This window comes from Apteryx rowi, unplaced genomic scaffold (genome assembly GCF_003343035.1).
Source record: "Apteryx rowi isolate R43461 unplaced genomic scaffold, aptRow1 scaffold_423, whole genome shotgun sequence".
Taxonomy (NCBI): Eukaryota; Metazoa; Chordata; class Aves; order Apterygiformes; family Apterygidae; genus Apteryx; species Apteryx rowi.
Window position 1 is genome coordinate 480,797 of NW_020450676.1, and position 27,999 is coordinate 508,795.

Here is a 27,999-nt window from a genome sequence, read left to right on the forward strand (position 1 = left end):
AACAAGACAGAAATCTTGTTTTCATAGAAACTGCTCTTTACAAAATGTTAAAATAAAACATTCCCTTTATGTATTTAATAATGTAGCCATCAGGACCAGGAGGACCGAAAATGCTGTGACAGTGAATCTGGACTCTATAGCTGGCACTCTTCACAACTGAGGACTGAACACACTCTACAGACTTGCTGTCCCAGGCAAAGGCAAGTGAGAGGAAGCTGGAGTTTGTTTCCACTCGTAAAACACTGTCAGCATTATGAGCTAACTGTACTCTGTGGATACTAGTGGTGCAGAAAAGAAAAAAAACAAAAAAAACAGTCCCCAGATTAAGTTCATGAGGGCAATGAGAAAACATTCACAGCCTGCAACTGTGAAATCTGCTAGCAGGATTACCAGCGTGTTTCTGACTCTACAACAGCAGCTTCAGAGTCTTCTTGACAGCAAACACTTCAATCCCACTGACATCGGAACTCCAGAAAAAAAGGCCAAGAGTTTTTTTCAAAACACAGTAGAAGGTGCTGGCAACCCATACGGTGTACCCCAGAGTATTTTTTGAAGTAATATATGTTTTGAAAGTATCCACCACTGCAGTAGAATGAACTTTTGAGTTGGTATGGCCTATATCAGTCTTGGGAGAGATACAGGAAAGAACACCCAAGAATTGCCCCATACTCATCTATGCTCCTGTGGCTGTTTGCAAACATCACTGAAACCCCACAACTACTGTTTGCCTACAGCAGCTCAAAACCACTGACCATCGTGACAAGAACAGCACCTATGTACAAGTCTGCACCCTGAGTCCAAGTGTGTAGCCCTTCCCCAGCTTTGCTGCAGCCTGTGTGTGACCCAAACCTCCCATTCCTGAATGGGGATGGGAGAAGAAAACCGCAGAATAAGCAAATAAGGAAGAATGATTAAAAACTAACAAGCTCCACAGAGAGAGAAGTCAGAAGCATAAAACTTTAAGAAGGAGAAAGAACACAGGTAGAGACAGATGAATAAGAAGAGTATCAGATGAGGACGGTGACAACTCAACTGGAGCATGGCAAAAAGGATGCAGCGAAGGCAGGGTGCGTTCATATGCTGATCAGTGGCAAGTCAGGGGAGAGCTGTTGTTTTATCTGGGCACAGATATGACAGCCTGCTGGCATTTAACTAACACCAGAGTGTCTGACGTTCATTGAAGGTGACAGCAGAAGAACAGAATGGATGAACAAAACAGGGAAAATGCCAATCCCTTTCAGGAACACCATGCCAAATAGGAGTCAGCGCTTCTAAGCTTAGCACTGACTTGGAAGTACTGGTCATCTGATGGTTTTACTTACCTAGCTGGGCTGTTATCATGACTCGAATAGAATCACAAAAGTTGTCTATAACTCGTACGGGGCGACGTGTTGACAAATCAAGCAGCAAGATATGTCCTCCCCCTGTCCCTATCCACAACGCAGTATTTTTCTGTAGGCAAATTGTCTTCACTCTTCCAGAATAAGCCACGTTATGTTTTGATTCTTTATTTAGTTTTGCACCTTCCTCCCTAAGAATATGGAGAGAATGTGAATTAAAATTTTTTGGTACACTCTATTCCATAACTGTTAAGATGATTCCCTCACAACCAGTCTTTTAAATGATCATTTGTCAAGACAAGCTACAAAACTCTCATGCTAAACAACTGACTGACTTTAAACAAACTGAGGTGAAAACTACTGGAGTTCTAAGAGCCAGCAAAAAGTTGGTCTGCTTGAACAGACCTCTAAATAGGAGGCAGGTACATCTCCCTGCTCTCTCCCAAGCTACAGGTGAACAATTTCACTGCGAAGGGGGAGGAGCACAACTACAGCAGCTTCTAACTTCACCATGAAAATGAAATGACATTGGACATTAAGTGAGAGGAAAAATAAAAATGTAAATGTAAATCACTGTGAAACTCTGATCTCCTACTGAATCAGCGCACTGGAGAAAGAAGGTATTCTTCATCAGGGGATGAGGAAAGTAATTGGAAAGAAAAACATTTAATGCCTGATCACATCAGGCAAGGAGAACAGAAGACTTTATAGTTTTTTGAACAGTTAAAGGAATTCTCTAGAAATCATAGGCAAACTGTGAAATATAATAAAGGTCTCATAAAATTGAGATTCTGCATGGGATATTCCCAGGTTCTGGGCCAGAAGAGAGGAAAGAAATTTCACATTTGCCCAAAGAACTGGTTTCACCAACAATTCCCTTCTGTCCTGCAGGGTGAGGTACTATGCTAGAGAAGACAATCTGTTATTCAGCTTTATATATCACGTCATCTATGTAAAATAAAGTACTTACTTAAGAAAATGAGCACAGTCAATTAGTTCATGAAGTTTTTCTGTCTTCTTGTCCCAAATTTCCACAAAATGGCTGTTTTTCTTTGCCAAGTAGATAGATTTGTCCACTGCTATTGAAATAATATTTGCATCACTGTAGGCGTTATGACAGAATCTAGGAGAGAGAAGAGCTCCAGCTGGGTGCACAGAAAATTTCTAATGGGCAAACTTGAATGTTATCAGTGGCATTAGCTTTTCTGTAACTGTTTCAGAATGATTCAGCCTTAAAACCAAAGCAGGCTGGGTTACAACTGAAAGAGTTTGCTGTAATCTTCCTGCAGTTTGATACAACTTCTTACAGTAAGCGGATTTATGTTGCTGATATCCCTGGAGGTGCATTAATGCCCAAAATCTCACTCGCACAACAGCAGGGCTAATTCCGCCTTTCTCCTATTGCTCTTTCAATGTTTGGAGACACTTGATAGCTCCTACAAGGACACACAGGACCGCAAAAGGTCACTCAATACAAAGATGACCAAGCCTAAAAAGCAACAGTGAGATTTAGTTCACCTTGCTCTGCTCCTGGTTTCACTTCTGCTGACAGCCTTTTCGATTATCTTCCTCTACCTGTGAATTTGTCTCATGCCAGACCAGTGACTGCACATATCAAAATTTTATTGCCCTGCAATTTAATGGCATTGGTTTACTTCACTGATTCTTCAACTCACATTGCAGAACAGCTCACAGTCTTAGACCCATCATGGTAGACACTCAGTAACACTGCTACTTCAGATAATGGTACTTGCTATTTTTGACAACTTTCATTTTCAAAACTGTATGCAGTTTTGCATCTACAAATCTCAGATCTTCCTGTGACATATTTTCATTTTGCCATCCACCTGCGTTTTACTTAAAGCTTTAGTCTCTTGCTTTATATTAACATTATTGTTATTTTCCAAAGCATATTTGTTTCCTGGAATAATGATCTCTATCAGCATAAAATCAAATACTGTAACCCCTATTTAGGAAAACTCCCCTTAACTTCAGTGTGGGATTTGTCCACGTGAGAACTGCAGCAAATACTCCAACAGTTTCAGTCTCATAACTTGGTATTTTTTTCATATCTTCTAAAGAATGAGAGGTCAGCAATCATGCATGATTTATGAACATAGGACAAAGATACACACTCATATCATAAACAAATATGTAAGGACAAATGCTGTGCTAAGTACGTGTGTATAGCTCTCAGTAAATGGGGACTGGACAAATGCAACCAAGGGAGAAAAACTTCTCAGTAGCATTTGTACATTTCCTGAACATATCCTGACTTCATTAATCCTTTACATAGTAAAAATGCATACTTCTTGTTTAAAGCAGCAATGAATACTTTAAATATTATATAGTTTTCTGTCTATATTATGGAAGGAAAAGAATAAAAACAAAAAAAAAATCAAAGAATAAGCTGTAGAACAAGACATTACATCAAAGTACTGTCAGAAATCTTTAATAAAAACAACCAAAAAGCCAAATAACATCATTTATAAAAAACTCACAGTTGACTTGTCTTTGTTTCAATGAGTTTTTGCACAGAGAAGTCACTGGATAAGGACATGATCTTTGTTCCACAACCTCCCCAGATGATATTTTTTTCAGCTGAGTATGAGGATTCATTTAAGCACATCAGTGGCGTGTTAACATTCCCTATAGTTAGTATCTTCAAAGGTGTAGCACCCTTACACTGCAAGAAGAAATATATAGAAACAGGGAGTGTACACACGTGCAAAGTAGAAACTGTTCCAATCTGCAGAGTATTTACACAGCCAGATTTTCTGAACCATTATGGTCTCTTTGCAGAACATTAGTGACTGAAAAGGCACCATACATTCATCACAGATGCTCCAAAGAAAACAGTCTGCATGAGGGGAAACAGGCCAGAGCTGGGGCTGATACCTTCTGCAACCCCTGGCCCAGTTCAAGGATGGGGCAGAAAGCCACATCAACGTCCCAGGGAAATCTCACACCGGACCATATTCCGGTTGTGCAAAGCACTGCAGCCCCTAACTGCTCTAAGTTGCATCTGGTCTGGAGTTAACCCTCAGAAACCAGCTGATATAAACAGCTCCCAACATTTACCTGTATCTGCTCTGTGAGCAGAACCCTGGTCTACAAGGAATCTAAACAATATTCTCTTTTTAAAAGATGCTTTCCACCTATTTTACAGAGGGATATTGTAGTGTGATCAAAAAGAAAAAAGAAGACATAGCAGTAGTAAGTAATGAAAATTAAAACTGTTAGAATATTCTTCTTAATAATTATGTCCTGTTCTAGTCAGAATGCTATGCCCTTCAAAGACCTATGATGAGAGATAATTTTCCCCATTTAACTCTATTGGTTAAAACAGATATTGTAAGATGTGCAGTTCCTCTAAGATTACAACAGAAACTGATTTTTAGTTTTAGAGAAGAAATTTAAAAAAAATTGCATGAAACAAAGTTACAATTAGTAGCTGCTTTACATATTACCAATAATATTTTGTAGGACAGACAGTAAAGAACAAGTCTACCTTTACTGCTCTGTCTTCAAAAACTGCCAGTCTGCCATCAGCTGTACCCACCAGAAAGAAATTCTTCTGTTTGCTGAAATAAAAATAAAATAATGAATTCCAGAATTCTTACCCTGAATCGGTTAAGAAAAATTTAAATCAGTAGCATCTAGCATTTCCAGAGTTTCTTTGAACGCTAAAAGCAAATACAACCACTCGTGGTCAGGAATGTAGTCTCTGGTTATGCTGGGTACAAAAGAAAGTAAACACATGGGCAAAATACGCATCTGTCTAAACAATACAACTGTCTGCATGAATGTACAGCTATCATTTTGTGAATATCACTGTTTAATCACATTTTCAAAATGTAACCCAAATATTTAAAAACTTATTTATACCTTTGCTTTGAAAGAGAATTACAGTATAAGCAGGTGATAGAATCGGACATCTTCTGCAGACGATGTCTTCTTGCTTCATCTTCTGTGTTAACTGCCCACAGAGAACCAGACTGGGTTCCAGCCACAATCCAGTTTTCTTTTTCAGGAGAAAGGGTCACCAAGACCAAGCTTAAAATTTTACTATCTGCAATATCCTGAGTCAGGAAAAAAATAAAAACAACCTGGTTGTGTTTTCAGTAAGGGTAAATACTAGTAAATTGCTCATAATAAAAATGAAGTACAATTTTCCAAGACCCTGGGAAGACACAAAGTCTAACTTCTCCATTAAGAAATCTAATTTCCAAGCAGCAGAATATATCTTCAACTAAGCTAGCTATCCTCACCGTGGTAGGAAGGACTCCTCAAATAGTACAGAAGAAAATCACTGTGCTGAATATTGAAAAAAAATATATTCTCTGCATATGTGCTAATGAAGTTTTGAAAGCCATCAGAGAATCAAACAAATGGAACTATATTGCAATATAAGTTCAGTTCAATTCATAACAACAGAAGTACTGGTCTAATAATTCCTTTGTTTTTTTTTCATTTAATTTTAGAAAATTAAGCCATATAATTTATAAGAAAGCTTTCAGTTGAAATATATCATGGTCAACAGATGGCAGATACCTTAGCTGTCATGATTGCTACAGTCAGCTGTGTCATGGAAATAGTAATTTAAACAACTTCAGTGGTGAGTCACACTCAGTTTTGGCAGACAAAGAGAAATGCATCACAGCATATCTAGCTGGGTAAAACATCTTCTCTTTTCTGATGGTACAGGACTCGGAAGTCCAAAAAGCAAATGAAGAGAGCTGGAGGGTACCACTCGCAGTGGCAAAAGGAGGTGACATCCCTGGGAAAAGAGGAACTGTAAGAGAGGAGCTGTACTGTCCGGTGAGGGAGTGATACAAAGGATTTTATAACTACTAGCCCGTGTTCTAGCCTCTATGCTAGAAATAGCTTCAATGTGAGTGGAAGAAAGGAATCCAGCAGTGGAAAGACAGCATTATGAGAAAGTTCAGGCTGGATGGCAGGAAGAGAGGAAAAAGAGACTGTGCTTCTGCTTCATTTCATGGATACAGGGATGACTCATTTATGAACTATATTTGTTCTATCAAAAATCTCTCAAAGCTGGGCTTTCCAGAAGGAACTCCCACAGTTCAAATGCAATTAATTCTTCTGAATTCTGTGTGGCAAAAAATTAGAATAAACGAAACTTTCCCACATACCTCACAAGTATGTCCATCTGTATTTAGGTTAACAAATGAAAGTTGTGCTTTTTCTGTGTTCCCATTGCCTATCCAGACTCCTGCCTTCTTGCAGCTTTGATTGCCAGCTACCATGCACTCTGCTGTGGAGGTACTGGGTATTGAAACGTATCTCATCAAACAGATAAGCTCTGCGGAATTCAGAATCTCATAAACCTGCAAAGAAAGCCACAGCATGCACAAGGTAATAACGATGGCCCGTGCAGTGATAAACAAAGAAGAAGCAAGGGGTAACAATGTTTTATGGAATACATACACAGTATCTCAGCAGGTTTGCTCATTTGTATACCACCATTAATGAACAATCATTATGCACTGAGCAACTTTACCTTGACTCTTTCATTTTTTAATTAAAATCTCAGGAAGTCAATGGTGTGTTTGAAAAAAGGCGTTTGAAAAAAGTCATCCATTTCCCAGACTGAAGTGATGTGTGACAACAGACGGTAGGTTTCAGATCTGCAGCATCGTTCATCCTTTCATATGCATGGAGCAGGGTAGGCTAACTGCACTGGTATTATAACAAAGGCCTTTCTGCATAACTCTAGTAAAAAACATCATGTAATTTAAATCCTGTTTCACTCTTATCCCTATACAGTAACACAGGGAAAACCAGTTGGCTACAAATAAAAGGTTGGTAGATTTGAACAGAACAGTTTACCCTGGATGGCAAGAGCAGGCAATATTCCACGGCTGTTTCAGTTCCACAAAAGAATGAAAAAACACACTGTACCTCTTAACTTAAATTGGCCATTTCTTTTTAGAAATCACAATAACTTTGTGGTGTCATCTAACACACAAATACATATAATAAATACACTAAATAATACCTGGGAAGATGTTGGTCGTTCCTGAGGGTTTTCTTTCAAACAGTTTCTAATTAAATTTTCTACTTCAGGCCAGGGGGCACACCCATATTCTTTGACAGGATCTAAAATATAAAAGTAGGTAATATCTTAACTAGCCTTTACCACAGTTCAGAACTGAGAGTTCTGAATAACTTTCTTTGTATTATAAGATTTTATCTAACTTCTTACAAAGCTACTATGAGAAATATCATTCCCTTAGGTAAAATGTCATCATGAACAGCTCAGAATTGCTCATCTGCCATTAATGAAAAATGGGAGTCACAGAGCCAGAGTCTTTTTCATTAACAGCAGTTACACCAAATGGATTCTGCAGAATATCCATATACTTTGGAATGTATCACGGATATGCATGAGCAGTGACTTGATTAATGCTGACCATTCAAGGCTTTCAGAAATCTCAGTCCTTAGTCTTTTAAATTCCTGTGCACACTGTTTTGAAAGATTACTCTTCTGTGTTTGGTCAGAGTATATGTAATACTGATGAATTTTCAATAGCAATTCAGAGAAGCAACTCCATATAATATTTATGAGATGTGGAAGTTAAATTCACACTCACTGCTTTGAATATGCATCTTATTGCTGTAAGTGCTGACATCTCTAAGACCAATTTAGTATTCAATAACAGTGCCTGTATTGCTTTCTTTTTGGTTCATCAAAATGCATAGCAGATATTCCAGTCTTAGACAGAGGTAACATTAAAGAAGGCTGAAGAAAACCCGCAAACGAACATATCCTGTTCAATAAATGATAGGCACCATTCACTTGTGAGCTCAGCTAGCCTTTTATTTGTTGGAAATACATAAATAATGAGCATGCACACAGATGGAGCTGTAGTATCTCCAGAAACTAATACTTCCCATTATTTCATAGGGCTCATAATATAGCAAACAGACAAATGGACAACTGCACTCAAAAGATACTTAGTCATTGGTTCGTGGGCCATCCTCCTTGGGGGTGTTTTTTAGACAATCTGAGCTATGAATTGGACTATTCTCCTTTAGAAGTAGGAAATGTAAGAACTCTCTCTCTTTTCTAATGGAGAGGCTGTACCGGAACAACAGGTACAGTTGCTGCCCTTTCCTCTTTCACAGTCTTAAAGAATACTTCATGAGCATATCCACTACTGCAGGGCAATAAATACGAATATCATGCATTAAGCTTGTAGTACTATTAATCTTCAACATCTCTTTACAAAGAAGTTGCCAAATACTGAGTTACATTGTCCAGCTGACTACATCAGGTCCAGCTTCTCAGTCTGTCTAGTCTTACTTCTAGAAACCAACAACTACATACTGCAAAGCAGATGGAGAATGAAGAATGTTATGTAGCTAGGCAGGGAATTCACACTCTTGACAGGTAAAAGGGAACTCCCATTTCAGTCCTTTAGGAGTGGCTGCCCTTTAAAGTCACTGGCATCAAAAAGTTTTATGAACAGTTTCTTAAAAGTGTTTTTTTTTTCCTGTGATGTATCATGATCAAAGAACAGAAGTTGAATTGGTTGTATCTTACTATATGATATGCATAACCACAGTAGTAAGTACGGGTCAAGTTCAGACGTGGCATTAGAAAGCACACCCAGAAATACCCATTTCAGCCAGGTCTAGATGAAGATCCAAGTGTACGAAACCTCTGTTTCTTTATAAAATGAACAAACTAGATCCCTTGAACCTATATGAAATTATATCCAGTATGATGTTGAACAGCTACCTATTTCTCACTATTTGAAGACTCTATGAAATTAGGACAAGCTTCTGAAAACTGCTATTATTTAGCCTCTTCCTCTGATCACTATCAGAGATAACATTTTTGGAGTAAGGCAGGACAAACAGTCTCTTTCCATGTTAAAACTTGAAGAAACAAGGCATACCTGGTAACTTTCCCTGTATTGCTAACTCATCAAATTCATTTGGAAACTTCACGCCTTCCATTATTCTACCTCCTCCTGTTAAAATGTCATACAGAAGCAAGCCGAATGAATAAATATCAGCTTGCTGATTGTAAATAACATTTCCTCTGGCAACCTCCGGTGCTCGAAATCCTGCAAATAAATCATTTATTAATAGTTATGATTCATACCAAGCTGAAGTCATCTTTATCCTTTTAGAAGTAAATGCTTATTGATGAAAATGTCACAGGAAGTAAACCAAAAATGGCGCACTATTTCTGGGCTGGCAATAGTTTGCATGTGGCAGATTACCAAAATATCAGCAATCAGTCTTAAGGAAGGGGACAGTACATCAGTTAAGGAGGTACTGCACCATTACACATAAAAATAATTCATTTATCAATGAATGTTTAAAAAGAAGGGCAGGTCTGCAGTGTTTACTCAAGGCCTAATATTTAACACTACAAGTCACACCCTCATATTCTGTTTCCAAGACCAAAAGGCACTTTTCATAGTTCTTGCACTGTTCAGGGCTTTAAAATGGATGCTACTGTGTTCTCTCTAAAATCAGTGAATAGTGCCAGTAATCATTGCCTTTAAAAAAAATCAAGACCTACCTATGCAAACACAAGTGATTTTAGCAATATAATTTCAATATCATATCACAATAAGCATACTAAAACAAGATAAAAAAAATCAAGATGTTACATGCAGTTAGTGCATGTAATTTAATTTGTTCTCTTTTTAAAGCTTTAGTGTACTACTCAATTCTTATAAAAGGAGTTAAAGAATGACTAGGAAGAAAGGCCAAGAGGTCTAAATCTGCCATCACAACCTGCAACACAGTGATTCCCACTACAGTGTAGACTGGAGTTTGACCACACTCTTTCTCACAGAATCCAAATCCAAAAACATTTTATGTATTTTTTTGGCACAATACAATGTAAACCAAAGCATTTTTTCCATACCTGGTGTGCCTTCTGAGGTTTTTATTCCCATTCGGCAACAGTATTGGGCAATGCCATAGTCAGCAATTTTTGCAATGACAGCTGAATTGGGATACAGTGTAAAGAGCAACACATTGTGAGGCTTTAAATCACGGTAAATGATCATTGCTGAATGCAGGTACCTGTTAATCGGAAAAGTATATATAATGAAAAAATTTATAATTCAGGGATGTGTACCTACACACACACACACACGCACACACACACACACACACACTCTGAATATATTATTCACACAACAGGAAATCATGCTTTCGAATGTTAAACATTGTGTAAACAAAATGTCAAACATCACAAATATGGCACTGCCTTATTGGATAATGACTTTGGACGTGTTCTGATATGCTACTGACTGGAGCATGAACATCACAGTATTTTAGTTCTGAGCCTCATCTGAAGTGTCGCTGGCTGTTTGAAAACTGAATCTCAGAAATTTAAGCTACGTTTGTCCCAGGCTCCTTTGCAGGTTTTATGGTTTTATAGTTTTATAGTCACACTTCCAGAGCTCCTGAGGTATTAAAAGGACTTTAAAAATGCACCAAATTAATTACTTTGACATTTTGGTAAGGAGTCAACAGCCACACAGCAAGTTCCAATCAGAGTTCTAGCAATTTCTCTATTTATATAAGCCTCACTTGCTCCTAGAAAAAACAGGTGACAAAAGTCCATGTTCTGCATCAGCTAATCAACAACAGAAAGACAGGTATCTGTCTGAGCCAGGGAATATCGTGCCTGAGATATAAAAAATGATAAGCTTTCCCATTTTTAGTATGTCCTGTTTGCAGCTGTATCCTGTTATTACAGCAACATAAAATTTGCGTTTACCTTAAGCCATCGGCTACATGTAGAGCTATCCTGTGCTGAAGCGTTCTAGTTAAACTTGCATTGTCTTGTTGAAGCAAACGATCAAGAGATCCTTTAAGGGCTAATTCCATCACCAGCATCCGGGGACGGATTGCAGCGGCCAGCAAAGACACTAAACTGGGGTGATGGAGGTGACAAAGCACTGCAAGCTCCTGTAAATGGTAAAATCACGTGAAATAATGCAAGTAGCAAAACTTCTGTAGTTCTGAGGTGAACTCTGAGAAGAGTTTGGGAATGAAATCTTGCACTATATTTTAGCATTTTAAGCTCCTCATTAAGGTTGGTATTCCAAGAGCAGCAGAGAAAAAGGCAACATTTCTTACTTGTCTTAGGAGCCTGAGGGAAGTATGTTTATTGAAAATCTTTACGGCTACCTCTTCTCCACCATAAGATGCACGGTACACAGATCCAAACCCACCATCACCTTTTCAAAGATGAAATTGAAAATAATATTAAAAACAAAAGGCCATCAACCATTTCTCAAAAATAGCTGAAAAGGCCCAATTTAAAAACGTGTGGACCATCTACTGTGTTAAGCTTTAGGATAGTAATCTAAGCATATAAAAACCAGTGTCTTTGAATAGACATTAATGGAAAATTAAAAACTCAATAACCTGAAATTCAGAGCATGTTAAAAATATATATCTAGAGAAGAGAAATTTCTAAAATGTTTTCCATATATTGCAGAACTGATTTCCATAGATTTTTTTATATTAGCTTTTTGTAAAAGAAACTATAAAATAATATTTACCCAAGAGAAATTCAGGAGCTTTGTCAAATTCCAGTTCATCATTGTTCAACATGATATTTCTAGGCAAATCAGCCAATATGAGATCAGGAGCAATCTGAGCTATTGGAATGGCATGTCTTGGCTGATCTGGATTTACTAAAAGGTCACCTAAGAAAATTAAATGAGATGTTGAAAAAAAAGCATAGTCACTACTCAGAATGTACTGAAATGGATTTCTGTGAGTGCATATGATGAATGCACCTAAAATGAGCTTCATACACACACACACACACACACACACACACACACACACACACACACATATATACACACACATGTGATGGAGTACTAAATAAATATCTCATTCAATTTATACAGTATCTTACATCTTCAAATAATTTAAGGTCCTGTGTACAATCAAATGTGATCAGCAGTTGCTATTATATAGCAATGCCAAACTGAGAGATTATTTTTCTCTCTGTATAGAAAAAGAAAACATTTTATCAGTATGTGATATGTCTTCATCAACATTGCCTTTTAAATTTCTGTTGTACAGGGTCCAACTGCAAGATCTAGTATCAGTTTTACTATGTGCTGGATTCAATCCCATCAATGAAGTTCCATGATCGGTATCATGACAGAAAGATGCTTTTCACTATTGCAACTTTATATATGACTACACAGAGTAGCTGCAATCTGTCCCTTATTGTATAGCTATACAGAAAGTTCTAGCATAAAAAAAGAACAAACTGCTTTTGACTCATACTGTAATTATTTTTTATTGAAATGAAATGTTTTAAAATAACGTGAAGAGCCCAAAGGTTATAAAGCAGATGTTATATAATATTTATCGATATACCTCAAATGGCATAAGTACTTACCTTCTTCAGCTTTTTTAAGTAAGTCATCAAGCAGTATTTTTTGGTGTTCTTCACTATCCTCAAAGCTGTACAGAGCCCATTTCTTCAACAGTGTTTCCCCTTCACCACACACATCTATATCCAGCAAACCTGGAAACCATTCTTCCATAAGAGAATCTATGTGATCCACAACTTGTCCCAAAAGGATGCAACCTTTAAAAAGCCAAAACGGAAAAATTACAGCCTCTACCTGCCATAGTTCTAATTACAAAAACAAACTCTACATTCCAAAAGGCAAAAGCACAACAAACCAAAGTGCCAAGCAGCAATCACACTGGAGCAAAAATCAGGCTTGGGAATAATTAACCTTTTCTGCAAGAAGGTGCTGTAATTTTCAAAAAACTGTCTGGATTGTTGTCAAATACTGCTGATTCCACTAGACAATAAGCTTCAGGAGACCAATTCAAGTAGATGCCTTGTCTCCAATACATTCTATTAGGACGAAGAGCTCGCTCTAGAAAAAAAAAAAAAGATTAAAAATCTGATCTCTAATACATGTGTCATATTCTCAAATATTCAGAACAATTCATACTACTTTAGATATTTAATTATGATTGTAGGTTTATGCATATCCATATAACAAACAAAACAAACACTACACCTCTGCAGGCAGAATATCTCCACAAAAGCTGAATACACGTATCAACTGGTGATCCGTTCTGTAAGGCATATCCACAAACACTAAATATTGAATCAGATGATATGTCAGTGCACAGGTAATGGATGTAGGGAATTAATTACATATGGGTTCAAATACAGGGTATTTTAGGCAATGTAAGGAAAAAACCTCCACGATTTACTTCTTCCCTCTATCACATACTCACGATATAGTGAGATGTGCTACCTCACATCTGAATTCTGGGTTCAGGAGGAGATCAAACACCACTGTGGCAGAGATGGTTATACTTCATATTTGTAGAGCATTAGCAATACATATTTTGCATACTTTACTTGTCACCTATATTCATAAATCACATATTAAAAAAACAAAGATGAATGTAATTACGAAGTTCAGGAGATAGATCCCATGTCAAAGCATGGAACCATTGGAAAAAAACTAAAGAAAATAACCCACTTCTGATAAAAGTAGAGTTTTTAGACTTTCATAAAGGGAGAATAAATGACCCTGAAGAAAAGCAATTTCTTGTTCTGTGAGGAAGACATTCTTTTCTGTATTCCTTGTAGAAGCGAATGCCAATCTTGCATAAATACAAGGATTTCCTCCATCTCTAGCCTGCAAAGGAGTGAAAGAGGCTGCTTATGCCTCCATTTTCTTTTGCACACTGTTGTAAAGATCAGGCACCATATGTTCCTGAATATTTCTAAGTTACAAAAACGGCCACTGTTTATTTTCTCGCATTTGTGAAGTGGTCAGAAATTAGCTAAAGCAAAACTATAACAGGAATCAGAGCTTGGACATGCAGGTGTTGGCATTTAAAGCAAATACGCTCACTGTTGTTTCTGAAATTAAAGATTTGTACCTCTTCCTGACAGCATATAAGGTGATATTTCAAGCAACCTGTTGATCAGTCTGGACCAAAATCCCATAGGAAAGTATGGCATCTCATAAAGCCTGATGATAATTTCTGAATTTTCACAGTGGGGAAGCTCTATAACAGGTCTGTGATCAGACAAACTGTAAGAATAAAAATATTAGACAGTATTTAGTGACGTACTTTATCAAAGCTGAGTGATGACATACATTATTCATTATGTAAAATATATTTATTAATGAATTAATGATTCAAATGATCATGAAGCAGCCTAATAATATATTTGCTTATTCTCTGTTTGTTTGTGCTAAAGTCAAGTTCTGCTCTAATCTGAACTCAACAGAACCTCACTGGAAATCATTATATATCAAAGAATGTAAGTGTGAGAACAACCTGCGGCATATATAAAGCAGATAAGAGGGATTCAAATAAAATCTTCCTGTCCCAGCACTTTGAACAGATTACAAACACTAATCAATACAACCATGTAACAATCTCTCCATTAAGCAAAATAAGCCATATTAAACATGTTAGGGAAATCTGTAACTGAAGCAGAGAAACTGTGTGACCTGCTTCAATCAAAGCAAAAGGACAGCATTCAAATTCAGAACTCTTCTTTGTCACCACACTTAATGACTAGACTGTTCAGAGGAGAAATTGCCTCTAAGTAACTTTATTACCTCACAGTAACTTGATTGAAGTTCTGATTTCAAGCAGACAGGTTATAGGAAATTATGGTTAAAATTTATATTGCAATAAATATCTGTAATGTTGGCACACTAGTGATGCAATATAAAGCTATATTATAATCTTCCTGCTGTAGCCTCAAAGTATGGTAATTGTAAAAGAAATATTACCCTCATAAAGCATTTTATCTTTTACACATTCTATTTACCACTGTGCTAATATGATGTAAGCTTTATCTGCTACAAGAACAGTTTAACACATCTGTGAAGGCATTTACAAAAATATGGGGTAATAAGTACAAATCTTGCTTTCATATGTGAAATTGCCCTTATGATCAATTAAACTAAAATATCTTTACAGCCTAATGGGAGGTTTTTTTTCTGATTGATTTCTATAGCACATTTGTGGGCTTAGCTCTTTGCTTACCTGCTTGGGATTAGTAGTTGATCTTCGCCTAATGGCAAAGCAATTTGAAACTTTTCCAGAAGCTTGAAGTATTGTGACATGTAGATCTTAGGAAACTTGCTCTTCTTTAAAAGGAATTTTTCCACATCTGAACGCTTTACAATTCCCTTAGGATATTTAGAACAGCCTTCCACTTTCACAGTCAGAATCTTTAAAAAAAGTAGAACAATTTCAGATGTACAGTCATCAGTGGATTGCATTTTTCTGACAAACTTTGTTCCCCAAAATATTTGGTAGTCTATTATTTAGCAGAAAGAAAATGGACTCCCTATCACAGTGAAATCAAACATTTCATGCTAGTCAGCAAGAAGACACCAGTGAACAAATTTAACCCGTCCAAGCCACTAGTGTGCTGCCATTCTTCAGTAGCTTTCACTGTTTCATATTATATGGAAAATTATTCTAAACGTTAATTTGTGAAAGCATTGTCAGAAAGGAACCTATGTACAGTGATAGGTTGCTAGGTCTTCTCTCACTCCCAGTAGCTTTAAAGGCTCAAACTCATACTTTTGCAACCCCAATTCCTCCACTGAATGCAAGGTAAAGTTTCAGAAGCTGGGAAATCTGAATAAACATCTAAAAGTCTGAGAGTCTCTAAATTAACATATCAATGACGGATTCACTTAAGCAGGCAGTCTGCTGCTCTCCTGTCCCAATATGTGATTCTGTATCACTTTCAGCTACTGTCTGTACAAAGCGCACAGTGACTCTTCCTCCCTCATTCTTACTACTTTGATCAAGACTTCCAGCTTTTACCTCAACCTATAGCAACATATTGCAGGATTATTTTGCATCCCTGGAATTTTTCTGCTATACATGAATTCTTGTATCCAGTGCAGTGTAAATGATATTGGACATTACAGCCTGAGAACATGAAAGTACTGAGTCAGACATTTGCCTAGAATGCAAAAGGCAAAGAAAGAGCCAGGTAAACCAGTCTGCGTGCTGAAAAAAGACTAGATCATGAAAATGTAAAGAAACAGTGAAAAAGGATGGCTGTAAAGTCACCATGGCTTGGGACAGAGGAGAGAGCTCCGTGAATGCAAATATAAAAAGTAATCAGAGGCTGACCTGTGCCATGATTTTACACAGCCACTTAGGATCTACAAAATACAGATCTCTCAGCTGTAGTGCTGGGTCTTGAAAATGAAGCAGTACACCTGTGCAAAGAATAACATCATCAGCGATGCACTTCTTAAGCTCCATATGAAGCAAAATAAACATCCAGCTTTGGGCTGTCTTTCTTGGATGACTTTATATGAGCAATTTGAAGAACAAATAATCATTGAATTTATGTCAATATCTCAAGAGGGTAGAATGCAATCACGGTCTGTTCAGCTTTACTTTTATTTCCAAATGTTTTGCTAGCTTTGTAATCTGACTTGTTTTTTTGCAGGTATTTTCAGTGCGGTTTATTATTTATTATTATGAAGTCTGTATGGTACTAATACATGCTATTAAATATATTCACCTAACTGCTATTCTACTAAAGCTATTCTAGTGATTGCATCTTTCTTCAGAAGTTGTGTTGTCTAACCAGCAAGTGTGATGTTTTCAAAGAGGGGTAAGATGGATAAACTGTTAATGAAGTGGTTCTTTATATCATGAAATTCCCTTATGACATAAAGATATGGATTATCAAATTGCAATATTACCCAAAGTTAGCATTTCAGTTCCAACATACTGTGACAATCTTGTGCAAGACTGAAAAATGCATACAAGTGTCTGCTGCAGATTTGCAGCCAACCACTAACAACAAATATTATACATTGAACATAATACTTTACCTGATTCATTCAGAAAGTGAATTGCATGAGGGAGCTCATTCTCATCCAGCTGTAACTGGCTTTCTTGTACCAGTTTTAGTAATCGGTTCTGATCAATCACTGGAAATTCAACTGGGACATTTTTACGTTCCAACAAAATTCGCTTCTCCAGCTCCAGATAGCTGTCGGGAATCAGCTGACCAACCACAGGCTGATCTCTGATCTGTATAATCAGGAATAATCTCAAATTTATTAATTTATTCATGGAAAATGCAAACTATGATGTAACCAAGATGTAAGGTGGGAGTCTCTAGACAATAGTAATGGCAATAAAGAACAAAACCACTCATTTATTGACTAACATGGCTTCTGAAAGCTAAATGGAACTAATTTTTCTTTCAGAATTATAATATGAATGTCTTTCTATAAATGAATATTCATAGAAGAAAATATTTCCATAATATATGTATATAAAAAATAAAAAATGACACATCTGAAAAGATCAAAGAGAAGCTTCTGTTTAAAATAAAAGGAAAGTATTCACTGTATGAACACACGATGTCATACATCTGAGGGTAACAGGATAACTGGCAAATAATAGAATAAGAAAAAAATACTGTACTCGTAACCTGTAATGTCTCCAGACATGTCTTTAGACAAGTGGAGGGAAAAGGGTAGTAGCTCAATTAAAAGTCTCTGCAGTTGAGTGATGATGCTCAGTGGATGGGAGGAGATGAAGGAGTAAGTCTGGCCAGGTTAGCAGCACTGAAGGGAAGCACAGTGGGGGACTCAGCCCTAGGCCTGTAGCCCGAATTCCTTCTTGAATACATCCTTTGACCTTTGGTATTAGCATCTGATCAGGTCTTTCATTCTCTATGGGTACTAAGGTAGTCATTTTTCAGGGGGCGGGGGGACGACACAATATTCCCAACTTTTCCAGATTGGCTTCTTTCTCAGTTTATAATCTTTCTCTCAAAGAAGTTGCACCAGTGCACTGTGGCATTTTTTTTGTGTGTCAAAAATGCCAGTACTACCTTATGTAATCTTGAAATATTCAAAGCTCCTGAAAGATTCAAAGCACTTAATGACAATGTTTAGTACTTAAGTCACTTTGCCTAACTTCTAACCAGGTATCTTGTAATTCTCCTTTCACAAAATGTCTGCATTATATATGGAAATTATCACCTTTCCTTCTGGCTACCTCATTTTTATGTGGTAAAAGTTTAAACATCAGTGAATATCACAGTTGCAAGAGATGTGGATGTTAGAGGAGCAATTTTTAGGTATTTAGGAGGGAGGTGTTTTCAAAAAGCAGAATGTCTCCTGAGCGCTGAAAAAATATGGTGAGATGTAGGACTTCATATATCTTTACACATATCTACTCTGTTTGTGTCTTCTGGATGTATAAGAAGTGAAATTAATTCATTCCACCTCAATAAGCCACCTTGCTGCCACTTAGCAATGGTTCGCTATCCCTTGAACTATGGAATGAAGTTAGGCAGATTATGGATGTTGCTAAACTGGTGGTTTCTGAGATGAGAGAAAGAGGAGTCTGCACTCTCTCCCTCCTTTCTAACACAGCAGTGTGAGGTAGTCATAAATACAGCATTTGTCCTTTAAAATCTCCAGAGCAGTAATGCAGAATAAATTTGGGCTCTGCTGCAATTTATGAAGTTTTGCTATTGACTTCAGTAGCACAAGAGATCACCTTTTCTCTTTAATGTGTAATGGCATTGTATACATGTTTGGCATTGTACAAATATTAAAAATAAGAATATGTATACTCTTTTTTGCTATAAATTAGACCTTGTCTTTCTATAAGCTCCATGCCTGGGCTAGTTTCTTCATACTTGTCACTCACACTGACAGAGCTGGATGCTGTGGCTAAGGAGACAGCAGGGAACGAGTGGTAGGGACGGCTTTGGAGACAACAGAACTACAAGTGCAGATTCTCCAGTTTAGGAGGATCATTCAGTCTAGGGGGTCTTGTTTTCCTGTTTTCATTCACAAAACCTGATTCCTGACCCCTGAAATCTTGCAATGTTTATTATTGCAATTAGTTGCTGCCATTGAACAAAAATGAACTGTTTTTGATCAGATTTCTCCATGAGAAAAAGACTACCAATTTTCAATTAATATTCAATGAATGATCCTATTGTTCACAGACAAAACTTATCCTTAGCTGAGATTTTTACTAAGCTGATTTTTTTGATAGAAAAAGAAATGAAATCAAAGCTGGTGATTTTCCTTCATTATATTGCTTTGTCTAAGGTTTTATGTAAGGTATGATGAGTTTGCTATCACACTACAAATTTATTTAATTATGTGTTTAATTAATGTGTTTAAAAATGCATTTAATTAAAACCAGGATGTTTTCAACGTTGCAAACAGTATCTAGCCTACCTTGAAGTGAAGGCTCTCCTTTATTATGATTTTCCGAAGTCTGATAATGGAATCAGATTCCTCTGTAGCATTCACGAAGTGATAGTCTTGGATCACTGGGAAGCCTCGCTTATTCAGCAGCTCTCTAGTAATTTTACTTATGCAGGCTGTACGTTGCTTTTCATCAGAAACATCCAAATGAGTGCCAACAAGAATGACAGGGGATGTTGAAGCTCGAGCCTGTTAGTAAGATCCATATAATTTATTAACTCAATGGTGAATTCTGATGTTATTTTTTGATATGCATGTAAAGTGTGAACAATTTAGTCAAATCATCCAATAAACTAAAAAAGCAACTGTTTCTTCCTCTTTCTTCTTAAATACAACTTTTTAAAATGAGTTTGAGTAACAGGTAGATCTAAATCTGAAATAAGTACTTCATGTCTTTTTTCAGAGTAATTTTAAACAACATACCCATACAAAACCCTTGACTGAATAAGATAATAAAATGCTATCAGTCTATAAACATGTACCATATTTTTTACATATAGAGGGCAGTCTAAATCAAAATAGGGATTCAAATAATTATTATTTTTAAAGGAAGCAGTTTAGATCTGGATCTCATTTTTGCAGATTAATAACATTGTCAGTAAGAGAGGTGGGCAACTGTACTTTTCATAAAAAAACCTGGAAAAGCAAAGTGTTAGTTATCACAGGAATAGTGCAGTTATGAAATACTAGCAAGCACTGTCTAGCAAAGGAGGGTATGTTGGAAATGGTCTTCATCAAAAGTGAACTGACTGTGACTCTCTGAACATCTCTGCTCAAGGTGAAAAGAGTGAAAACAACCAAGGTTAACAAAAAGGGTCAGTACACAAAATCTTGATGTAACTGCATTGCCCAGCCATGGCTAACATCAGACTGAAAGCAACACATGAGTAATGCTCACCCTTGGAGTGACTCCAGCAAATGAAAATAAAACATCTGTAGCAAAATTAAAATATATAGGCAGGTTCTAAACCCAGTTTCCCTATTGTAGCCCTAGAATCATTCCTGTTAAGATGCTAAGCAAAAACTTAACAGCATGATTTCAAGCCCACATCTAGTCAGTTTTGAATTAGTGAAATTCTGATTTCTTCAGAATTTACAACGGTGTAAAAGAAAAAGCAAGCCTAACTCTTGTCATCTCTTTAATACTAGCCCTTTCTTATCAGTCAATTCAAAATATTGCCAGAACACGCAAATTATTCTTCTGCGCATCATTTTGTGCCATTTCAAGTACAAAATGGTGCTGATCTTGCCTTTATATGTCTGCACATATTTTCCTATCCAATAATATGCATATGTCTTGTTTCATCTTACTGGTTTTATTTGCTGAAGCGCTCCTTTCCTCCTCCCCTCCCTCAGAAAAGTTTGCAGCGAATTCACTGTTTACCAACAGCTTCCTGGAAAGTGGAAATCCATTCTGTAAAACATTTATTGATTAATACCTTGATATTAAAAAGCCATGGCTTCATAGCATCCACCTCTGCTTGTCCTTTGCTGAGATCATATACAGCAAGATATAAAGCTCTTTGGGTCATAAAGTGAGGATGGGTGCTGTAGAACTCCTCTTGTCCTAATGATAAAAAATACCCATGGTTTAGGACTTCTCTTATGAACATCTTCAGATCACAAAAAGGCAGCAGAACATCACATGTTCTCAGATCACTACTCCACAAATGAAATTAATGCTTACAAAAATTTATCTAAATGGACAGTAAATCTATAATAACAATGAATTTAGGTAGATACTCTGAGGTATCTCTCTGATTGAATTGTAGTGCTGAAACAAGCAAGCTACTTTCAAATCAAGAGGTGTAAGTTCCAATAACTGGATAAACACGGTCACTGCAAAGAGAAATTGGAAGGTCACGATTCTTTTAAAAATCCACTACTGAATTTCTAAATACCAAAATTTTAATTCCCTCTTTTTTAAGTTCCTCCCTCCCTTCCTCCTGGCCTTCCAGCAACTTCAAAATAACAGAGAACTAAATTCACATGATTAAGTACTTAAAATCACAACATGTCACAAATGAAGTTGGACATTTAACTTGAATGCTGCTCCTCTGTGCCTATGCATTGTGGTATAGGCTGTATTTACATGATCACACAGCAAGTTTCTTACTATTCTGAAATCACAGTTCTAGAGCACCATGGTTGAAATGAGGGATCAGACCACATTTGGTGATGAGAAATTCCTAAGTCTTTAAATGAAATTTGAGGAATTAACTGAAAATTTCCAGAATTCACTAATTTATAATTGGTCATTTGACTTCCAGTATAAGTTTGCATGATTCTATTGTCTACAATTGGAAATTTTACACTCTGATTCTAAGAATAAGCAATGCATTAATGTATTAGAAAAGACCAGATTAAAGGGCAATAAGCTCTTGAAATACCTGCAAAATCCCAGACATTTAATATAAGCTCTTTCTTCATTTTGCCTTTCCCTTGAATGATCCAGTCTTTCACATCAATGCCTACTGTAGCTTTTGGAGACCCCAGTTCTGTTCGTCTACATTTCATTAGTTGTTGTAGCAGTGTTGTTTTCCCACTGCCAGTATTTCCAACAATCATGAGTTTCATTCTGTTATAAGGTACAGCCTTCTTCAGTCTTTGTTGAAGAAATCTGGCATAAGAGATAGTTTGCAGAACTCACATAAGTGTTTAATAACGAAAACACCAAAAGAACTCAAGACCAGCCAAAAATCCTGACAGACACCATTTACTTCAAATTTTAAATATCTGTTTGATACTACTGAGATTTTTGCAGCCTATTCTAATTTCTGATTCAAAAGTCAAGGCTTAATTCATAACGTGTCTTTTTGTTTTGTAATTACTCCAGAATGTGCTCTGTGCAATGCTCTTAGGAACACAAAAAACATGTAAGAAACAATTCATTGCACGGTTTATAGAAGCATCAACAAATTCATGAAATAATATGATTATATTTTTATATGGTTATAATCTATTTTATGTGTGTGTGTATGGTAAAGCCTACACTAAACAGAGTTGCAGCTAAGCTGGGTATCATTTAACAAATCAGCAGTTCTTTTCAAAAGGATGTGCTGGTTCCTTACTGTTGACTACATATCGCAAGAAAGCAAAACAAAAATGCTCAAGAACAATATGGCAACAAACCTGATAATGTCTCTGGCTTTGTATCCCACATGTTTGAAGTCTAAATTAAGATGTAGTCCATCCAAAGGAAGATCCCAGATTTTGGACAGCTTTCCCATTTCATCTGGAAAGAATCTCAAATCGGGATTATGACTTACGTCCAGAGAAGTCAAGTTCTCTAGGAAACCAATCTCAGGAGGAATCTAGATAAAAGAACATTTAATGGACAGCTAAACATTAAAAAAAAGCCTTTATTTTTATGAGCATAAATTCCTTAAATATTTAATAAAACTAAGTGTTATTTTTACAGTTGTACATTTTTTTTAAATAAACAGGGTTAACATTCCTGACTAATAGACAAAGGAGCTCATAATGAATTCACTTACGAAAACTGATTATATGACATATTCAAGACAGAAAAGTTTAATATGGTGATATACATTTACCATTTTATTAACAGCATTTTCAGTGATATGAGGGGGGTGACATGAAAGTCAAATGAACATTGAAAAACTGCATTAAATTGAAAAGTGATTTCATTTTCTGAGACAGAATCTCATACTTTACCTCCTTTAACTTGTTATGAGACAGGTGTAATTTCTCTAGCCTAGACCATGCAGATGCCTTTTCACTCAAGTCCAAGATGCCTATTTGATTGTGATTAAATAACAGCTCTCTTAAGTTTAATGATTTCCAGTGCACTGGCCCAGGAAGGCTTATGATCTCATTTTGGCTTAAGTCTACTGATCGCAAACTAAAAACATGAAAATACAAAAGAAAAAAGTTAGCAAATGAAATAAATAAAACTGAGATTAACTGAGACTATATGAAGTTCTAATAAATAAATAAATGGAGTAGATATCAGAGCAGATAGTCTTCTGAGAGGAATGTAGATGGGAAAATAGAGAATTACTACTACAAACAAAAGTAATTAAGATGATATAAGTAGATTTTCATTATCTCGGATTAAAAAAAAAAAGAAAATGTAAATATATATGACTACTCAGTATAATACACTCTCAATGTATCTACCTATGAATGAAATTGCCTGGTTATGAAAACAAACACTCAGATTGTACTAGGTTATATGTTTCAGATAGAAAATTAATGAATCAATTTAAATTAGTGCACACATATGATTCTGGAATAACAGTATACTTTTTTCCTCTTCCTACAATACATAGATATGCGTGGCTTTGTTCAGATTAGTAGACAGACACAGATAAATTTTGTTCACACTTTTATAGTGCAAACATTCAGTAATTCAACTGTGAACAACAGTGGCCACAAGTCTACGCCCAGGTATCAGAGAACAGAATTTGGCTCATGGTTCCAGTTACATGTGAGCACAAGACCATGAAGCACACTGTTATGTGCAACATCAAACTTACTAGGGTAAATGTATTTAAAAGGTTAATTTCAATTTAACATAACAGTAATATGTATTTTCATGTGCTTTATACGTTTCATTTTTTAAAAAAAGCAATAGGGAAGCTCCTGATATTATCAAGATTCCCTTTATAGTCTATGGATCCTCACTTAACTTAAGTGATCTGAACCAATCTCTTGCTCCTAACTTAGAAAATTAACATCAGACAGTATGAATATCTCACTGTGCTTTTCTCAGAATGTTTCTATGAATATATGTTTTTATATATGTATATGCATAAATTATATAGTTCAACTATATGCATATTTAAGAACCACATAATAAAGTACTTGGATTACAAACATTTCTTTTTAATAAGCCATCTGTTGGACAAATATGTTGTGTTTATTTCACTGTGGCATGAACCATGCCAAGAAATTAATGCAATTCCTTATTGACTTGTCTAGGCTGGGAGATGCGGAACCTGAAAGCTGCATCTTTTTCAACATATCCACTGGATTTACTCCTGCGAGTTTAAATATCAGCATGCTAGCATAGCGTAACGTTCTTGACAGCATTTGGTTAGTCACGTTAATAATGACATACTCTATTTAAATTTGATTAATATAAGTCCACAAGTCTTTTTTTAAAGTACTGGAACTGTTACATATACAGCCTAATAATACTATCCAGATCTGATTGTTTCTGCGCTCAGAAGAATTTGGTTATTCTTTCCTCCCACTCTCTCCATCTCAGCTTTATCAGACCCACTTTCTTCAGTTACCTTGTAGGCACCAGTCCTCTTTCTTGACCTGCTGCCCCTCATGGTGCCATCAGCACCCACATCTGCCCACATCTATCAGACAACCAATCATCCCTTCCAGTCACTCCTCCTACCATCTGATTCCAGTGACCTGTTGAGGTCAGCAACTTCTATAAAAAAAGTGGAAGTTCTGATTTCCACAAGTAATGCTTTGAAGGTATAGAAAAAGAAATGTCACATGCATCTCTATCACAATTCTATCTAGGGGAAGTGTCATTTGTTGAGAATAAATATCCTGTTATATTTGGGAAGTGAAACACTAATCTCAGTAGCCTTGGGAAAAAATCTGAAGCTGCAGAACTTGTTGAAAAGGAAAAATCACCAGTATCTTTTTACTGTGTTGGTATCAAGAAAAAGATAAATTCATTCTGGTCTTCTAAGCAAGAACTGTCAGCTTCGGCAGTCAAGGAAGGTATTTTTAACAAAAATGATCTGTGTAGTCTCGACTTATCTGAGGAGTAATATTTCTCCAAATAATGAAGAAAATGTGACTGTTTGGTTTCAGTTAAAAGCTGTTAAGTTTTGGATTTAACCTTTTAAAGAGGATTTCCTGAAAATGAGTAAAACATGCTGAATTTTCTGCTTAACAAAAGTCTTGCCATTAGATTTTATTCATCGAGAACATGACTAACTTCAGTAAGTAAAATAACAACTTACTGTGGTAGAAGAAGAATCGTTTCTGGAACACTAATAAAATGATTTTGAGATAATTTCAAACTTGTTATGCTGGATGACAAATCAGGTATTGTCTCTAGAACAGAAAAAGGGGTTAATTCCACTATTTTTCAGCACTGCTTTAATTACTTTTAAGACTGGAATTTTCTAAAATCAGAGGCAGATTAAAAGGTCAGTCTATCATCTTATATACGCAGGTCCTTACACAAGCTGCCAAAGGCAGAATCTGAACCTTATTTTTAAGCTCATTTAAAACTGAACTCTCAACATGAAAGAAGTGTAGAACAGAGTTAAAGTATGGGCTTTTATCACATTGCATCCTATTATACTTAGTGTGATATGGGCACTAAACACTGAAGTAATCTTATTCACACTTTACTGTATTGCCAGTATATGTAACATTCCTATCATTCACCCAGTGTGTGGTAGGTCATAAGAACGTAAAAATGACTTTAACGGTTCAGCTGTGTTTATACACTGCACATATAAGACCTACCTTCCAAAACACTGTGACAATAAAAGATTTCAAAATAGAAAATTTTATATCCTGAAGAGGGAAATAAATTCTAAAAATAACTTACAAACTCCCACAATATCATTAAAATTTCATTTATATCAGCTGTGTTTTTCATCAGTAAATTAACTTTGAAACTTTTGCGCAACGTAAGTTAAGCTACTGAAACACATTCTGGGCTCAATTCAATTGCTTAAATACGGGAGTCTAGTGAAATGGTGAGCTGCTCAGTGGTACCTGAGCTATCTGGACGCAGCGTGGAAATACAGCACAGGATCCATGATCCATGCAGACCTGCATCTCCTGGACCAGCAGCCATAGGCCAAGTGGACTACTTCAAGGCATCTCAACTGACACATTTACGCAACTAAATGAAACACCTTATCTTATTCAAAAGTCAATGCTGGATACAGTGTGATAACAGTTGATATGTATTTCAGTACAGTATTAGACTTTTTTTTTCAAGCTAACTTTAAACAATTTCACTCTGTCTTGAACCTTACACAATGGTATGTATCATCCCAACTACACTCAACTGTTTTTAGAGCATTCGCTATGAAGACAGTAACAAGAGCAGTTACGCAGAGTCTCACCAAAGGTCCATCTAGCCCTATATACTGTTTCCAACAGTGATCAAAAGCTGATGCCTAGGGAAGAGTTTAAATAAGGACAAGCATAGGTTTCCCTTGACTGCCTCCCAGAAGGCAACTGCTGGTGGCTGAGGAATTCTGTGACATGGAAAGGTTTCTACAAGGTGGATTCTGCTTCTTAGGTGCTTACCAAGGGCATTCATCCTGGCATTGAACAGCTCCAGCTTCATACAGCCCGTGAAGAAATTCTCAGCAAGGGCTGAAATATTGTTCTTACTAATGTTTAAAATTTTCAGCTCTTTCAAGTGTATGGGTGAACATAAGCAGGAAATCTTGTTTCTATAATAATGAGAAGAAAAAGAAATCCATGTATTACCCAGAAACTATTAGCTAAAAAGGAAAATTTAAAGAGCATTGACCTGACATTGCTATCCTTACACACATAAACCAAAATTAAGAATTTCATCTAAATAAAGACTGACCAGTCAGCAAAAATATTGGCATATGCAGCAGCATGAAATAACCCAAATATCAGTCATTGTTATTTTAATTAATCTGTAGAGCAAACGTCAGAAAGTACAATAAGGTGTCACTTCCTGATTATATAGCGCCATTCAAACCTACAGAAAGGGGAGTGATACATTTGTGAGTAGATCTGTCTACTAAAGATGTTTTTCTGCAGGATTATGATCACAGAATGACAGTCAATTTAAAAAAAATAAAAAGAATGAAAATTCCAGAGGGGGAATTTAGGATTCATATGTCATGCTACAAACAATGTATTCTAGAAAGAACAACATCGGAAAGAGGCTGGAAAAATGCAGGGATAAAAAGGACCATGCAGCATGCTTTTGCAAGAGTAATATTGCTAAAATAATATTAAAAATAAATGTAATGAGGAATTGCAATAAAATTGCAAATTTAAAATCTTCGCTTTAGAGAATTTGATTCGATTCTTTAATACTGTTTGGTTTAGTTACATATCTTGCTATCTTTATTCTGCGTGGTAAAAAATATCACACCCTTATTTAAAATAACAGACTATGGGAGATATATGAGACAGTGTCCGTAGTTTACAGAACTATCAATAATAGTATTTGTAAGAATTCCCTATATAGTATGAATTATTCCACTCACTAACAAATATGATAAGTAGTGCTGGTAAACCAAAAATTATGTATTTTCTCTACTTTTGAAATTTAAAATATACCCCTATCTGTCATTTGAAATATACCCATATCAATAAATATAATTTCATGAATCATA

The 27,999-nt window shown here is 36.2% G+C and overlaps 1 protein-coding gene across 1 annotated transcript in view; it reads right to left on the reverse strand.

Annotated features, from left to right (window-relative positions):
- Positions 1-27,999, reverse strand: part of LRRK2 (leucine rich repeat kinase 2) — a 68,097-nt gene that overhangs the window by 6,093 nt on the left and 34,005 nt on the right. Inside the window, exons 24-48 of the mRNA XM_026076039.1 lie at positions 26,924-27,072; positions 25,612-25,705; positions 23,330-23,516; positions 22,784-22,965; positions 22,042-22,271; positions 21,091-21,218; positions 19,622-19,840; positions 17,240-17,441; positions 16,524-16,612; positions 15,414-15,601; positions 14,289-14,443; positions 13,115-13,261; positions 12,769-12,960; positions 11,909-12,055; positions 11,481-11,581; positions 11,119-11,309; positions 10,255-10,415; positions 9,269-9,439; positions 7,363-7,463; positions 6,497-6,691; positions 5,229-5,422; positions 4,852-4,924; positions 3,842-4,026; positions 2,311-2,463; positions 1,323-1,531 (exon numbers count right to left, since the gene is read on the reverse strand). Coding sequence (XP_025931824.1) covers positions 1,323-1,531; positions 2,311-2,463; positions 3,842-4,026; positions 4,852-4,924; positions 5,229-5,422; positions 6,497-6,691; positions 7,363-7,463; positions 9,269-9,439; positions 10,255-10,415; positions 11,119-11,309; positions 11,481-11,581; positions 11,909-12,055; positions 12,769-12,960; positions 13,115-13,261; positions 14,289-14,443; positions 15,414-15,601; positions 16,524-16,612; positions 17,240-17,441; positions 19,622-19,840; positions 21,091-21,218; positions 22,042-22,271; positions 22,784-22,965; positions 23,330-23,516; positions 25,612-25,705; positions 26,924-27,072 — 4,043 coding nt within the window. The remainder of the gene's footprint in view (positions 1-1,322; positions 1,532-2,310; positions 2,464-3,841; positions 4,027-4,851; positions 4,925-5,228; positions 5,423-6,496; positions 6,692-7,362; positions 7,464-9,268; positions 9,440-10,254; positions 10,416-11,118; positions 11,310-11,480; positions 11,582-11,908; positions 12,056-12,768; positions 12,961-13,114; positions 13,262-14,288; positions 14,444-15,413; positions 15,602-16,523; positions 16,613-17,239; positions 17,442-19,621; positions 19,841-21,090; positions 21,219-22,041; positions 22,272-22,783; positions 22,966-23,329; positions 23,517-25,611; positions 25,706-26,923; positions 27,073-27,999) is intronic.